Source organism: Sapajus apella, unplaced genomic scaffold (assembly GCF_009761245.1).
Source record: "Sapajus apella isolate SASKATOON/1434 unplaced genomic scaffold, GSC_monkey_1.0 scaffold23, whole genome shotgun sequence".
Taxonomy (NCBI): Eukaryota; Metazoa; Chordata; class Mammalia; order Primates; family Cebidae; genus Sapajus; species Sapajus apella.
The window spans coordinates 4,734,771-4,750,784 of record NW_022436963.1 but is presented as its reverse complement, the minus strand read 5'-3'; the positions used below and the strand labels follow the sequence as shown (position 1 = coordinate 4,750,784).

Below are 16,014 nucleotides of genomic sequence, written 5' to 3'. Positions count from 1 at the left end.
GGGGGGGGGGGGGGGGGGGGGGGGGGGGGGGGGGGGGGGGGGGGGGCAGTGCGCACTGAGAAGCCAGAGGTATTGAAATGTAGAAGAGGGCGTTAAGACCAGGAAGGAAGCTTTGCGCAGTGGCAGTATTGTAGCCAATGAGGTTTATCCAAGGAGTGATTATTGCTAAAACTTTTCCCAATACCCTGCCGTAACGACTTGCAATACAGTCTGCACTGGCAATTTTTGACAGTCTCTACGGCTACTGATTTTTAAATTAAAAAAAAAAAAAAAAAAAAGACCAGGAAGGAAAGTAGCAGGTGTTTTAGGGGCACATATTCACCCCACACTGGTGCTAAAGGGGAAGGCCTTCTGAGGTCTCAGCCAGGGGTGCTCTGGGATGACTTCAGGGAGGGCCTCTCTCCAAGCTTCCCTTGTATGCTGGGTCCCCCTGGCTAGGTAGCCACAGCTGGGGAAGCGAGGGGACTCAATAAGAGGCTGGATGCAGGATTTGGCGACGTCCTGGGGAAGGGACCTGGTTTGTTCCTTGGGGTGCCAACTGGCATCCCTGCTAATGTTTAGACTTCATAGATTACCACAAAAACTGTCACTGTGGTCCGGGTCCCTACAAAGGACAAATGTTCTTTTTTTAAAAAAGATGGGGTTTCACCATTATGACCAGGCTGGTCTTGAACTCCTGGCCTCGGGTGATCCACCCACCTCGGCCTTCCAAAGTGCTAGGATTACAGGCGTGAGCCACTGCGCCCAGCAAAGGCCAAATGTTCTGTGTCAATGTTTTCATGATTTTTTTCTCCCAGCCCTTTGTGAAGTGGGTGATGTGGGAACTGAGGCTCAGAGAAGTTCAGTCCCTCGCCTGAGGCCTGAGGCCACATAGCTGGCTAGTGGGCAGGGCTAGGATTTGAACCTGCAGCTATAATTAGTTCATTAGGTAGAGGCCACCCTGAGGCCTGACCTTCTGCAGGGGAGCGGCTCTCTGGGTCTGGGTGGGAGTGTGGCTACCCGGGCAGATGAGGCCAGAATCCCTTCTTCTCTCTGATTAACTATGGCCTTCTGTTATGACAGAAACAAGCTTTCACCGATGTAGCCACTGGCTCCCTAGGGCAGGGCCTTGGGGCCGCATGTGGGATGGCCTATACTGGCAAATACTTCGACAAGGCCAGGTAATACACCAACTCTCGCCCACTCCCCACCCGCCTACTACCCACCCCCACCCTTCACTGCTACCCCCCAGGTACTTCCTCTTTCCTGGCTAGGGCAGAGTAATACATACACATGGCCTCTTTTGCTCTTTAAGCACCCGCTATGGCTGGTGCCATGACCTGCCCTTCTCAAATGAGGAGACATTCAGGAGTTAAGGAACCTGCCCCAGGGTCCCTCAGCAGTGACTGGCAGGGCCAGGTTTGCATAAAGTGTATGCTCCCAGTCATATGCTCTTCTGCCAGAGTGCTTAGGCTGAGGACTTCCTGTGTTGCCTCCAGCCCTGTGGCCAGACCTCAGAAGTCTCAGAAAGACCCACCCCCAGGCCCCTGTCTGACTAGGCAACAGGAGCCCAGGCCTGAGCCACTTGCCTTTATCTTGGTAAAGGGGAGGGTTGTGGGTTCTAGAGGGTCCTGGGATACCTGTAGACCACCTCCTATCAGCAGGGAAGAAACAAACATTTGAGATATTGAGCCTTCAGAGAGTGGCCTAACCAGAAAGGTGTGCTGCTCCAGCACCCAGCAGGTGGTTTGCAGGAGCAGCCCCTCAAGGCCCCGAAGGCAGGTTCTAACCATAGGTTTTTCTGCTGTGGTCAGATTTGGCCTGCGGGGATGAGGTTGTAAACTGATAAGATTAATGGCTGTCTGAGGGAAGGATTGCTTGAGGCCAGGAATTTGAGAATAGCCTGGGCCACAGAGCAGGACTCTACAAAAAATACAAAACTTAGCCAGGCATGGTGGTGCACGCCTGTAGTCCCAGCTACATGGGAGGCTCACTTGAGCCCAGGGGTTCAAGATTATAGTAATCCATGATAGAGCCACTGTACCCCAGCCTGGACTACAGAACAAGACTCTGCCTCTAAAAAACAAATAATTTTTTTAAAAAGAATAATCATTGTATTAGTCAGTTTTCACACTGCTGATAAAGGCATACCTGAGTCTGGGAAGAAAAAGAGGTTTAATGGAGTTAAATTCTCCGTGGCTGGGGAGGCCTCATGATCATGGCGGAAGGCAATGAGGAGCAAGTCACATCTTACATGGATGGCAGCAGGCAAAGAGAGAGCTTGTGCAGGGAAATTCCCGTTTTTAAAACCATCAGATCTTGTGAGACTTACTCACCATCACAAGAACAACATGGGAAAGAACCATCCCCATGATTCAGTTATCTCCCACTGGGCTCCTTTCGCAACTCGTGGGAATTATGGGAGCTACAAGATGAGATTTGGGTGGGGACCCAGAGCCAAACCACGTCAGTCACTCATCAGAAGGATTCCTTTGCCCTTTGGGGGGTAGGCCCTGTGCTCAGTGCGCATGTGCTGTATCGGTTTCCACCTTGAAAAGCCCCATGAGTTGGTAGTGGTGTGAGAACCATAACTGGTCTTACAGGTGAGGAAACTAAGGCAAGATGCTGGCCTAGGCCATCCAGTCAGTGATGGAGGTACCCAGCGTCCGTATTCAACATTCCTAGGCTGCTCTGGGAGAGGCTGAGGGCAGCACAGGAACTCGGGGAGCCCTGTGGGTGGGAAGCCTACTGGAGGAGGAAGGCCAGCGGGGCCAGCCTGCAGGGTGGGAGAAGGGCCCAGCTCTGCAGCCGGTGCCATCTCCACTGCCCTGTCGTCCACCCTGCAGTAGAAGCACCATGCCGGGGCTGTTGTGGGGCTGGCAGGCAAGTGGGGTTCAGGATGACTATGAGTCCTTGAAGGACAGGAGTCTGCAGGGAGCACCTTCTGTGTGCAGGCCCTTCTCCAGGACTGGCTCTCCAAGGAAGCCTCACAGTCCCTTCCAGGCCCCCTCTGGCCGGTGTCACTGACGAGGGTTTGCTTACAGTCCCTGGCTGAGCCTTGGGGCAGGCTCAGCTATAGCCAGAAGTGATTCACCATGAGGTAAAGAGGGAGAGAGACACAAAGAATGGGATGCATGTTTGAGAGCACTGTATTTGGCAGAGAACCAGAGATGTGAGTTAATTATTTCCTACAGTTGCTGGAAATAATTCCCTGTGAAGGGACATTTCCTGACCCTTACATAATGGAACAAGTCAGTGTAGGGAGAAGGAGTTTAGCTGGGTTCCCAGAAGCCCAGGTGTCTCTGGGCCAGGGTTGGCTGGAGCCTAGGCCCTCCGACTGTACCTGGGGGAGGAGCCAGGGCATCCCAGGATTATCATGCCAGGCCAGGCACCCAGAGGTAGCGTCTTTATAGAGCAGATTGGCCTCTGCTCACTGTTTCTCCCCGCCCTCCTGTTTAAAAAATACAGAATGATATTAAGAAATGAAGGTTTTCTGTATTCTTAACACACTGCCTGCCACCTCCGACTTAAATCTGATGTATTTTGTCCATGTTATCAAGGAAAAAGCTTACAAATTTGTAATCCCAGTGTATGTGTGTGTGTGTGTGTGTGTATGTGTGTGTATATATATATATATATATATATATAACCAAATATTACACTTTAAACCAAAAGCCTTCTATTATGAGCATTTTCTCATGACATTAACTGTGGAGAGCTGATTTTTTTTCTTCTTCTTCTTTTCTTTTTGAGATGCAGTCTTGCTCTGTTGCCCAGGCTGGAGTACAGTGGTGCAATCTCGGCTCACTGCAACCTCTACCTCCTGGGTTCAAGCAATTCTCCTGCCTCAGCCTCCAGAGTAGCTGGGATTACAGGCATGCACCACCACACCTGGCTAATTTTTATATGTTTAGTAGAGATGGGGTTTCACCATGATGGCCAGGCTGGTCTCAAATTCCTGAGGTCAGCTGATCCACCTGCTTCAGCCTCCCACAGTGTTGGGATTACAGGCGTGAGCCACCTCACCCAGACTGAGAGCTGGTTTAATGATCATGTAAAGTTCTGTTTTATGGAGATGCTATAATCTATCTAGCCAGCTCTGTTGTTGGACATGGAAGGTAGTTTCCAAATCCTTCTGCAACAAATGTTGACCTACTGTTTAGGTTTCCCTCTCTTTATGTTAGTTCATATCTGGATGTTTGCAGCCCTCTACCCCTAACTCTAACAGCTCAGGCGATACCAAGCCTCAAGATTAGCCTAGGCTCCTGTAGGCCCCCTTTCCTGTCCACAACCCCTTCCTTGGATTCTCCTCGGGACCTTAGAGCCTCCTCTGACCTGAGCCTGTTGGCCCTGTAGGGCTTAGCCTTGTGCCTAGTCTTAAAGCCCAAAGCTGTGCTGGGCCTCCCGTGCTAACCTCAGTTTGGCTTCCCTGGAAGTGGGTGTGGGCTTGGGGTGGCAGCCAGTTGGCTCCCCTGGAATCCCTTTCTGGGAAGTTGAGTTCCCTACAGGCCTCTCTGGTTCAGCCCCATCATGTGGCCCCTTTCTGGAGCTGCTGTGCCAGACTGGAGCCCCTCCAGGGTCTTGGCCCCCTCAAAACCCATAGGGGAAAGAGGAGGCGAGGCTGGGACAGAATAGGGCCTCTGAAGTGTGGGCCTGAGGCTTTGTCCTTTTGGCCATGGAACCAGAGGCCTGGCCTGGCCTGGCCTGGTGGAGGCCACAGAAGAGTAGCTTGAGGCAGGGGAGGCTGCAGGGAGCGCTCCCAACCTGCTGGCATGTGGAAGTGCTGAGTCATGCTGACCGCTTCTGGGACTGGCTGGCCCAACCTCTTCCTACTGGCCCTGCCTTGGCCCTGCAGCAGGGAGGCCTGGAGGCTTGAACTGCTGAGCCTGCAGCCGGGTTGAGGGCCTTTTCCTGCAGGAGCAGGAGGGCAGCTGTGTCCCCTCTGAGCCCAACCAGACACCAGCCTCATTTCCTGGGGCCACACAGCTAGACACTGGGCAGGGTAAGGGGAGGTGCCCAGGTCCCACCATTCCTCACCCTATGTGCAGGCCTGCACTGAAAGGAGCGGACAGTCTGGCTGCAGTCAGGCCTGCATTTGCATCCTGGCTCAGCAACTTCCTGACAGCGTGACCTTCAGACAAGTCCTGTGTCAGTTGATGTCATCCCTCTGCCACCCCCATCCCCTCACGTCTCCCAGGCTGGGCTCAGAGTCCCTGAACTGGTCTCCCTTATTCTAGCCTCACCCCCTCGTCCACCCCTCCCCTGGGGCGAGGGAATGTTCTGTGGTTCTGTTTGCTGGGTAATTTATCCTGAGTTCAATGCTTTTTTTTTTTTGAGACAGGGTCTTGTTCTGTCACCCAGGCTAGAGTGCAGTGGCATGATCTCAGCTCACTGCAACCTCTGCCTCCTAGGTTCAAGTGATTCTCCTGCCTCAGCCTCCCGAGTAGCTGGGATTACAGGTGCCTGCCACCACGCCTGGCTGATTTTTTTTGTATTTTTAGTAGAGACGAGGTTTTACCATGTTGGCCAAGCTGATCTCAAACTCTTGACCTCAAGTGATCTGCCTGCTTCAGCCCCCAACATGCTGGGAGTACAGGTGTGAGCCACCACACTCAGCCGGTGATCTTTTTAACATGTCTCACTGTCTTGAAAAGATCACGGTTGCCTGTGTTGAGGGGAGAAGGCCCCTAGGGTAGAAAAAGGGCCAGGGCCAGCCTCAATCTTGGGGTCAAGGGCCCGCCATGCTCCGTCCTCCACCTGAGCCCTCTTGCTCTGGGGTGTTGCCTGGAGTGCCTCAGCCCTCCCTGGCCCAGCTCCCTCCTCCAAGCAGAAGCAGAGCTTGGTTCCCAAGGTTCCTTTTTTCCCACTGGCCCACCCAGCTGTCCCAGGGCTTCCTCCAACCTCTGGTTCACAGTGGGGTCCGTCCCCTGCATCAGGTGTCTCAAGCCCGTCCACCCACTCTTCCTCACTTTCCTCTTGCTCCAGCAACCCCCATTTTTCTAGATCTTATCAGCCAGATCCCTGTTGTCCTAGACTTCTGTTTCTTAACAATCAGTCCTTCTTTCTGAGCTCCTGATGGCTTTCTTCATGGCCATCTTCTCTTGGGCTGTGGCTTGGGGTGGGCTGCAGGGACCTGGTGACACTGTTGCGCTTTGAGTGTAAATACCGTCTGTTCTGCAAAGCCACACACGGCTGCTCCTTTACCCAGAGCACAGGCTCCTTGGAAGGGTGGGGGCTGGGTCCTGGGCTGAGAGCTGGTTTAATGATCATGCAATGTTCTGCTTTATGGAGATGCCATAATCCATCTGCAGGCCCCTTGGAGGGGTGGTGCCAGGAGCCAGCTGGGTCCAGGTGAGAGGGACCAGCCTGACTCACTGTCTGTTCACAGCTACCGAGTCTATTGCGTGCTGGGAGACGGGGAGCTGTCAGAGGGCTCTGTGTGGGAGGCCATGGCCTTCGCCAGCTTCTACAAACTGGACAACCTCGTGGCCATTCTTGACATCAATCGCCTGGGCCAGAGCGACCCGGCCCCGCTGCAGCACCAGATGGACATCTACCAGAAGCGGTGCGAGGCCTTCGGGTATGCATGAGGCTGTGGCCTGAGCATGGCCACAGCATGGAGAGTGGTCTGTGATCGCAGCTCTGTGGTGCAGGAGCTGAAGCTGGGATCTTAAGCCCCATCTACAGGTCCCTTTCTTTAGCATTTGACTCACAATTTCAAACTCTAGGCATTTGGACTTAGCAGCTCAGGCCAGCACCACGGATTTGTGGGCCAGGCCCAGTTTTAAGTGAGTTTCCTTGTTTTTGTGGTTGTGGCATGGTGGTTCTCAGAGCTTCCACACATCATCTTACATAGGCTCACTTTGTTCTTGAGGGAGGTTTTTTTTTTTTTTCTTTTTTGGAGATAGAGTCTCGCTCTGTTACCCAGGCTGAAATGCAGTGGCATGATCTTGGCTGACTGCAACCTCTGCCTTTAAGGTTCAAGCGATTCTCCTGCCTCAGCCTCCCAAGTAGCTGGGATTACAGGTGCGCACCACCACACCCAGCTAATTTTTGTATTTTTAGTAGAGATGGTGTTTCACCATGTTGGCCAGGCTGGTCTCGAACTCCTGACCTCAAGTGATCTGCCTGACTTGGCCTCCTAAAGTGCTGGGATTATAGGTATGAGCCACCATGCGGCCGAGGGAGGAGAGTTCTTGAGGGATGGGGGCTTGCTCCTTAAAGCTAAAGGACATATAGCTATGGAGAGATTTGAACTTCAGTCTCTTTGGGGGCCACCTCCTGTGCCCAGCCCCAGCCAGCCTGGGGAAGAGTAGCAGGCCCCTGGTGAAATGGGAGAGAGGGTTTCCAGATGCCCCCCTTGGACCTTGACTGATTACGAATTCAGGGTCAAAGGGCACAAAGTAGGGAGGTGGGTCTGCGTGGGTGTCAGCCAGAGGGCCAACCTCAAAGCCTCCACCGAGGGCCCCAAACAAGCTGCTCCACAGAGGGACCCAGCATTGGCTGAGGAGGCTGTGGAGGGGAGGGAGCAGGGCAGGGGCAATGCAGGACTTTGGGACCTCAGGTCTGGCCTCCAGGGCTGCCTTTTGTAGATGAGCCCATGCCTGTGACTACACTGAATGACAAGACGCTTGGGGTTACCTTGCAGTAGCACAGCAGACGCAGGCCTGTGTTCCCCGATGACTGACCTCAGAAAGGGAGAGGAGGAACGGGGGGAAGTCACCTCTGTTGGACAGACGAGGAGACTGAGCCACAAGGTCCTCACCCCACAGGCATCCTCAAGGCCACATCGATCTGGGGACTCAGAGTAAAACCCCAGCAGCACCCCCAGGACCTGTGTCCATAACCTCATGGCTCAAGCCAGATTCCTGAAGTCCTGGCTCCACCGCCAGCTTGCTTCGTGGCGTGGGGCATGTTACTTACTCCACCTTCGGTCTCAGTTGATTTGTCTGTAAAATGGGGGGCAACTCAGCAACCAGGCACAGCGCGGTGAGGCTTCAACGGGCTTATATGGGTAGTGCTTGGCATGGCGCCTGCACAGAGGGAAGACTCAGTTTGAGCGGTGCAATTTTTATTATGGCAGAAAGAGTCCCCAAAAGGACTCCTTTTCAAGAGAAAGGCTGCTCTGCCCCAGCTCCTTCCTGTATATTTGACAACATGGTTCATTTCATAAAAGTTTCCAGCACCATATCCAGCATCTGTGGAGTGATCGGACGTGTTCCCTGAATAAAAATTGGGCCAAAAAATTCTTCAAGAATCTAATAACAAACAGATTCCAAACCCAGTGCGCTGACCCCAGAACAGCTTTCAGTAGGAAATGAGCAGATCAGGAAAGAAAGAAACAATAAAGGAACTGAGCTCTGGATTACTTAGGAAGAGGAGGAAAACCTGTTCAGAGGCAAAGAAAAGGAAGTAAAATAATGTGAAAAAGAAAAGGATTTAAAAAAAACCAAACTGGAAGCAGGAATGTTGCACACTTTCTACGACTCCAGCTCAGGCTGCAGCTGTGGGGTGGAGTCTGGGCAGACCCCCAGGTGACAAGTCAGACCTTTCCCTGGGAGGTTCCTTGGTGCTGTGGCCCCTGGGCATTGCCCCATGCTCTCTGCCCCTTGTCCCCAGTTGGCATGCCATCATCGTGGATGGACACAGCGTGGAGGAGCTATGCAAGGCCTTTGGCCAGGCCAAGCACCAGCCAACAGCCATCATTGCCAAGACCTTCAAGGGCCGCGGGATCTCAGGTCAGTATGCATAAGCCACCCTCCCCACCTTCACCCCTGGCCTGGGCCCTGTGGCTACATAGCTCTGACCCTCAGGTCCAGAGAAACACCAACCCTTGCTGCTCACTGAGTACACTTGGCTCCAGGGAAGGGGAGTGGGAGACGCTATGACTCAGTGACCCCATGGCTGAGCCAGGATTTGAACTCTGCCGGGGGGGGAGGGGATGTACAGGCAGGAAGAGAGGAGGGACTTGGAGGGTCTGTGGGTGAGAGAAAGGCACCTAGCTGGCACCTTTCAGAGCTGCAGCTCTGTGTGCTCTGCCAGCTCTGGCCATCTGCCCCAGCTGAAGGGCCAACACAGCCGTGCAGGGCCTGGAGTGACCTGCTCCCTCCAGGAGGTGAATGGGGCACTCAAGCAATGGCTGGTACTTAGCAAAGCCTGTGTGGGCCGAGAGCTTTGGGCTTCTGCCCCAGGCCAGAGAATGAGGCAGGTGTAAGCTACTCCCTGGCACCCAGGTGTGGTCTCCAGATCCCTAGGCCTGGGATGGCCTTCACCCATTTTAAAGATGGGAAAATGAGGCTACAAGTGTCCTCTTGCCCGGGGATAGAGGAAGTCTATGGCATGAGGTGGGGCTGATTCCAGGGCCTGGGTCGGCTTCCCTGCCAAATGCCCCTGACTGCCCACCTGCCTGCCCCTAGGGGTTGTGGCTCATCCTGCCCATGTAGACTCAGGTATATAAGGACGTTCTGAGAGGCGGGTTTGGCAGTGCTGGGAGGTGTCTGGGAGGGGATGGATATTGAGGAAAGGGCTCTGGGGTATTGTCATGGCTTTGGTGCTACGGCCTGGCACTGCCCTCAGGTGTTCATAATACTGGGCAGGATCTGGACCACCTGCAGCTTCTGGGGAGCTCCTCCTAATCTCAGGTGCTGCCTGGGAGGGTCAGTATGTTCTTGGCTCTGGCCAGACTCCAGTGACTACTGAGGTGACATCCAGGGAGGGGGATATTCAGCCTTGCTGACCCCACACAGCAAGGGCTTGGCAGGCCTGGGTGCTTATAGACCCTCTGCTGCTCACAGATGCATCAAGTGACCCTGGCAGAACACACCCTGTTCTGGGCCTTGGCTTCCCCTTCTGATGGGTGTGGTGTGGGAAGGAAGAGAAGGGACACATTGGTGAAGGGTTGGGGCAGTGGGCCCAGAAACACACACCTGCTCACGCATGGCCCCTCCTTTCCCAGTTGGCTGTGAGTCCCTGGAGGACGAGGCAGTAAACAGTGAGTGCTGGGCACCCAGGACTCCATCCTGTTCACTGTGACCCTCCTTTCCTGGCCCCCGTGACCGCTGGGCTCTGCCTGTCTGGGTTGACGCCATTCCTCCCTTGCCCTCGGCAGGTGGGGGGCCAGGCTCCTGGGGCAGCCTCCGGCCCTCTAGGAACTTCTGTCTTACCCCTTCCTCTGTCCTCTTGTGTTGGGCCTGCAGGGGTAGAAGATAAGGAGTCTTGGCATGGGAAGCCCCTCCCCAAAAACATGGCTGATCAGGTCATCCAGGAGATCTACAGCCAGATCCAGAGCAAAAAGAAGATCCTGGCAACGCCCCCGCAGGAGGACGCCCCCTCAGTGGACATTGCTAACATCCACATGCCCAGCCCGCCCAGCTACAAAGTTGGGGACAAGGTACAAAGTGGGGCCTCCTCCGGACCCGTAGTTCTCAGGTTCCCCAAGGCTGTGGCCCAGATATGCCCTCCGGAGGGCTGGGAAAGGGAGGAGAGCGATTCGTTTAGGGCGAGGAGTGATCCCTGAGGTGTTGTTCCTGTCACTTCCCTTAGTGGGACAGACAGCTCTGGAGTTGACCTGCAGAGGCTCAGAGAGGGCAAGGGGCCCACGGTCACTTAGCAAGCTACCGAAAGAGCTGGGATCAAAGCCGAGGACTCACTCCCAAGTCCTTGCGTCTTGGTCCACGAGGGACCCTTGGCCTCAGCTCAGGACCCCCACATGTCCTGGGAAAGGCTGGGCAGGGCTGTTCTGCTCTGGGTCCCTGTCCCAAGGGAACCCATTTATGCAGCCTGCTCCTGGCTTTGACTCCCAAGCCTCTGTGTTCCCATGCAAAGTGGGATAGGCTCATAGACCTGGCACAGCAGGTGGGGATGTTGGGGCTGGTGGGTGTCTTCTGCAGCTTATACCTTCCACAGCTGGGCTGGGGGGGGGGCGCTTCAGGGGCTCCCAAGACATTGACTAGTCGTTGGCAACCTTACAGCAGTTAAAAGTCTCCACAGGACCTTGTGCTCTTGGGCTCCCATTTTTGGCTCTGTTTTAATCCTTCTCTAAAAGCTGTGGCTCCGGAGGCAGGCAGGGCTCCAGGCTGCAGCTGTGTACACATCCTGAGAGGGGTCCAGAGCCTTCCCACTCTTCCCTGCAGATAGCCACCCGCAAGGCCTACGGACAGGCATTGGCCAAGCTGGGCCATGCCAGCGACCGCATCATCGCCCTGGATGGGGACACCAAAAATTCCACCTTCTCGGAGCTCTTCAAAAAGGAGCACCCGGACCGCTTCATTGAGTGCTACATTGCCGAGCAGAACATGGTGGGTGCTGGGGTGGGCTGGCAGGGGTATGGGACAGCCACGTTGCCAGAACCAGGTGCCTGCTGTGGGCCAGACCAGGGAAGCCGTAAGAAAAGCCAGGACCCAGCGTTAACCCCTGACCTTGAGTAGCCACAGTTTGGGAGGTTCTGCCCAGGTGCAAATGTCCTGGACGGGTGTGCACATGGGGGAGCTGAATGGGACTGCAGGTGCTCCCAGGAGGAGCACGTGCAGGCCAGACCTGGTGGTGAATGGGGTCTCTTCCAGGTGGAGGGCAGGCCTGGCCAGTAGGCAGGGTCGTGATGGGTTTAGCAGCCAGAGTCAGCTGAGCACCTATAATGCACACGGCTCTGGGTCCTGCCACCCTGAGGGATGCAGAGATGAGGGAACTCTGGGCCCCTGACATGTACCCAGCTGGGGAAGCAGCCCCTTGTCAGGAACTGAGGTTGTGAAGTAAGGAACAATGTTTTGTTCATTTTTTTTCAAAATATCCCCTCCTGGTAGTCTAGGAGCCCAGCCTGGCTTGCAGGCCCCTAGGGACAGGGAGCTTCCTCTCTCTGGAGGGCACTCACATCTTCAGAAGTTTTCCAACTGGACCTGAAATTATCTCTGTGGTTTCCAGAGACTGCTCTGCAGGGTGTGGGACTGGGGAGGCCTCAGGTGCTGAGGAAAGAGGCCTCATGTTGGCTGGCAGATTTTGGAGCCTTGTGGGCAGCTGTTTGGAACTGATGACTGCACTCAGTGCTGCTTTGGGATGAGGAATTTGGGGCCTGAAGCCTCAGCAGGCATGAAGCTACTGCCCTCAGACCCCAGGGAGGGGCTGGGAGGACCTGTCTCTGCAGAAGATGGTGGTGGACATATTCAGAACCCCAGAAAGGATGGACAATCTATACACAAACTGTGGCCTTCTCCAAGAAAGGGGTCCCAGGCTCCCCAACCACCCTCATCCAAAGGGGATGGCCTCCCAGGCCTGCCCCTTTGGGCTGACCCTGCCCCACCTGCCCCCAGGTGAGCATCGCGGTAGGCTGTGCCACCCGCAGCAGGACGGTGCCCTTCTGCAGCACCTTTGCAGCGTTCTTCACTCGAGCCTTCGACCAGATTCGCATGGCTGCCATCTCCGAGAGCAACATCAACCTCTGCGGCTCCCACTGCGGCGTTTCCATCGGTGAGCTTAGCCAGGGTATTCACACCTGGAGATCCCTTGAGTTTTGCTCCTGGAGGCATGGGAGGGAGCTGGGCCAGGATTCCAGCCCATGGACGAGGGGGTTCTTATTTCTGCATATCCTTCCCCACACCCCAGGGGAAGACGGGCCCTCCCAGATGGCCCTGGAAGATCTGGCCATGTTTCGGTCAGTCCCCATGTCCACTGTCTTTTACCCAAGTGATGGTGTTGCTACAGAGAAGGCGGTGGAGCTAGCCGCCAACACAAAGGTAGGTCTCACGGCTGTTCTCCCACGGGCAGCTGTCGATTCCTGAGGCAGACAGAGGAGGAGGCCGGAGCTGGTCACTCGCTGTCCCAGGGGGTGTTTCCTGACCTTGCCCCTGGTGTTTGTGTAGCTTGCGGAAGTTAGACAAGAAAAAACAAAACGTGCCCCACTTACTGCCCCATGGCAGACATTGCCAACCGATCGCCGCAGTCTATTTGTGCGGAGAATTCTGCAGCCCTGGCCAGTCCCGCAGTTGACACCTGTCCACCCTCCTGAGTCGGGTTCTCCAAGACAGGCAAGGATGAGCTGAGCCATGTGGTCCAGGCCTGGAGCTGCACTCCACAGAGCACAGTGCTTCCTGCCCCTCTGCCTGCTGCACTCTGGGAGAAGCCCACCTGCAGCCAGTCTACCTGGTGGAAAGCTGCCTTCAGTCTGGGCTGCAAGGTGGCGGGCAGTTCTCAGAATGTCCAGGGGAGTGCGAGTGGCAGAGGGCAAGGCCTTTTTCCCTGCTGGAGTAGCCAGGACGCGGTGACAAACAATCCCGTGAGAAGGGATGGCCTCTGGAAAGCCTCGTCTCCAAGGTTGGGTGTGCTACCTCCTGGATCCTTAGCTTCTGTTTTGGTCCTAGGGTATCTGCTTCATCCGGACCAGCCGCCCGGAAAACGCCATCATCTATAACAACAGTGAGGACTTCCAGGTCGGACAAGCCAAGGTCAGTGTCTTGTACACCCCAGGAGCCCACAGAACTGCCTGGACCCTCCCTGCTATGACTCCCAGCAGTAGGGGCCCACCCTGCCCCCAGGCCCTAAGCCCTACTTGCTCTCTGTCTCACCCCCAGGTGGTCCTGAAGAGCAAGGATGACCAGGTGACCGTGATCGGGGCTGGGGTGACCTTGCATGAGGCCTTGGCCGCTGCTGAGCTGCTGAAGAAAGGTAAGGAGAAGGGGCCTCCGAAGGCATCAGTTGAGTGCCCACTGCATGCTACGTCTTAGGGTTCTTTCTTGCCTCTTTTCTTTTTCTTTCTTTCTTTTTGAAGAGCTCACAGCTAAAGAGAAAGAATTTCATCTAATTAAATAATGATGGCAATTAAAGCCACCCTTGGAGCGCTTGTTCTTTCTGGCACGATGCCAAGTCCTGGGGCTGCAGTGCCCACCCTCCTCCCCCATGACTCTGAAGTTGAGACCCCCAGCATGATGGTCAGATCAGTGGCCTGGAGCCTGCCAGCAGGGCTGGACTCACTCAGCCAGGCCCTAGTTAAGGGAGCAAGTTATTCCCCCTCACCACGCCTGTTTACCCGTCTGTAAAATGGAGATACGGCCCCTTCCCCGCAAGGCTGTCCTGAGGGTTACCTGCATGTGACTTGGTGTTCTGTCATTAATACTGCGAGCTCACAGTGTTAGCTAGTGGTATTGTAGGGCAGACAGGCACTGGCTTCTCCTGCGATGGAATCACACAACAGACACTACGTTTTAGCACAAAAGAGAAGGCAGGTGTGGCATCTTCCAGAAGTGGCCTGAGAGTGAGTAGGAATTGATTAGCAGAGAGGAGAGAGGGAGGCCAGAGCCGGGCCAGGCAGGAGCAAGATGGGGCTGGAGGAGCCAGGGAGCCCAGCCCCAGGCAGGGGAGACCCAGCGGGGTGAGCTTTAAGCAGGGCCTGACAGGCCTGGGTTTGTCCTGAGAAGGTGGTTCTGCTTCTGGGGCCACACCTGGCCTGACTCTGCTGGCTGCAGCTCCCCCACGCCACCACATCAACCCTCACCTTCTCTCAGGTCAGACACCTGGAATGTTTCCTTTTGCATTCCCTTTGTCTTCAAGGGCGTGGGAGCATGAAGGAAGGCGCTCAGGGCCTGCACGTTCCACTCGGGGTTCTTGGAGAACAGCAACACAGCTGGCCCAGATGCCCCAGTGCAAGGGGTCGGCAGGCATGAGCTCAGTCATGGGAATGAGGTGGCAAGTGGTTGTCACTGGGACAGAGACAGGCCCGCAGGCTGAGCTGTTAGCCACACGCAGCCTGCACCGCCAGGGCAGATGGTGGTGCCCAGCCCTCTCCTCAGCCATGCCGTGTGTCTCCCTCACAGAAAAGATCAACATCCGTGTGCTGGACCCCTTCACCATCAAGCCCCTGGACAGAAAACTCATTCTCGACAGCGCTCGTGCCACCAAGGGCAGGATCCTCACCGTGGAGGACCACTATTACGAAGGTAAGGGGCCTGGGGCAGGCGGGCTGGGCAAGGGGCAGGGCCAGGGAGCCCAAGGGCCAGACGTACCTCTTCTGTCTGAGCCCCAGGAGGGCAGCTGTGGCCCAGAACACCCAGAGCTGTCCCTCGAGCTGCTGGGACGTGGCCACTTAACAGACCTCAGGCTTAGCCTGGGGACCAGCTAACTCACAGCTGCTGACAGGCTCTGTGGAGACCCTGCTGCCCAGGAAGCTGGTGAGGATTCCAGCCTCGCTGCTAAATGGTGGATGGCGGTGTCCCTGAGGTAGTGTAGGGTTGAAGCTGTGGTGTAGCTTGGAAAGCAATGTGGAATATCTGGTATTTGTGAGTCCTTCACACAGCAGGCTCCACAAGTACACACTAGCCCCTCCAAAGAGGAGGCCCCAGTGGGAGAGATGGGCCTTGACTCCGGGGTCAAATGTAGATATCGGACTATGGATGGTGGCTCCCCAGAGGACAGTGTTTGAAACAAAAACATATTTAGTGGCCACATTTGGGCTTATAACAATAACCAGCTCTGGGCCGGGGGTGGTGGCTCATGCCTGCGGTCCCAGCACCTCAGGAGGCCAAGGGCGCCAGATTGCTTGAGTTCAGGAGCTGGACACCAGCCTGGGCAACAAGACGAAACCTGTCTCTTTAAAATAATAAAAACAATGAGTTGTGGGGTGGGCTGGCGGCTGCTGTTTTGCGGGTGGAGAAAGGCGGTGGTGTGCAGCCTCTGCCATCCCTGGTAAGGCTGAAGGAGGGCTAGGCCGGTCACTGCTCACCCTGAGGCCTCACCTTCCCACTCCCGTCCTTTCATTTCTAGGTGGCATTGGTGAGGCTGTGTCCACTGCAGTAGTGGGCGAGCCTGGCATCACTGTCACCCGCCTGGCAGTTGACCGGGTACCAAGAAGTGGGAAGCCGGCTGAGCTGCTGAAGATGTTCGGTATTGACAAGGACGCCATTGCACAAGCTGTGAGGGGCCTCGTTGCCAAGGCCTAGGGTGGGAGTGAGGTGTGGGGCGGGGGTCTACACATTCCTGAGATTCTGGGAAAGGTGCTTAAAGATGTACTGAGAGGAGGGGTAAATATATGTTTTGAGAAAAATGAATTGGCCT

The 16,014-nt window shown here is 55.4% G+C and overlaps 1 protein-coding gene, 1 long non-coding RNA gene and 1 pseudogene across 2 annotated transcripts in view; all 3 read left to right on the top strand.

Moving 5' to 3' along the window:
• LOC116559414 overlaps nucleotides 1–257 on the top strand; it is a 564-nt gene extending 307 nt beyond the window's left edge. The window contains exon 2 of the long non-coding RNA XR_004272448.1: nucleotides 50–257. This is a non-coding gene — a long non-coding RNA (uncharacterized LOC116559414). The remainder of the gene's footprint in view (nucleotides 1–49) is intronic.
• The window catches only part of TKT (transketolase), a 28,848-nt gene extending 12,841 nt beyond the window's left edge, over nucleotides 1–16,007 (top strand). The window contains exons 4-14 of the mRNA XM_032290208.1: nucleotides 1,063–1,160; nucleotides 6,368–6,559; nucleotides 8,599–8,717; nucleotides 10,176–10,369; nucleotides 11,112–11,276; nucleotides 12,282–12,438; nucleotides 12,574–12,704; nucleotides 13,329–13,412; nucleotides 13,539–13,632; nucleotides 14,778–14,900; nucleotides 15,724–16,007. Coding sequence (XP_032146099.1) covers nucleotides 1,063–1,160; nucleotides 6,368–6,559; nucleotides 8,599–8,717; nucleotides 10,176–10,369; nucleotides 11,112–11,276; nucleotides 12,282–12,438; nucleotides 12,574–12,704; nucleotides 13,329–13,412; nucleotides 13,539–13,632; nucleotides 14,778–14,900; nucleotides 15,724–15,899 — 1,533 coding nt within the window. The 3' untranslated portion in view covers nucleotides 15,900–16,007. The remainder of the gene's footprint in view (nucleotides 1–1,062; nucleotides 1,161–6,367; nucleotides 6,560–8,598; nucleotides 8,718–10,175; nucleotides 10,370–11,111; nucleotides 11,277–12,281; nucleotides 12,439–12,573; nucleotides 12,705–13,328; nucleotides 13,413–13,538; nucleotides 13,633–14,777; nucleotides 14,901–15,723) is intronic.
• On the top strand, nucleotides 109–280 carry LOC116559628 (annotated as a pseudogene).
• Nucleotides 16,008–16,014: the final 7 nt, after the last annotated feature.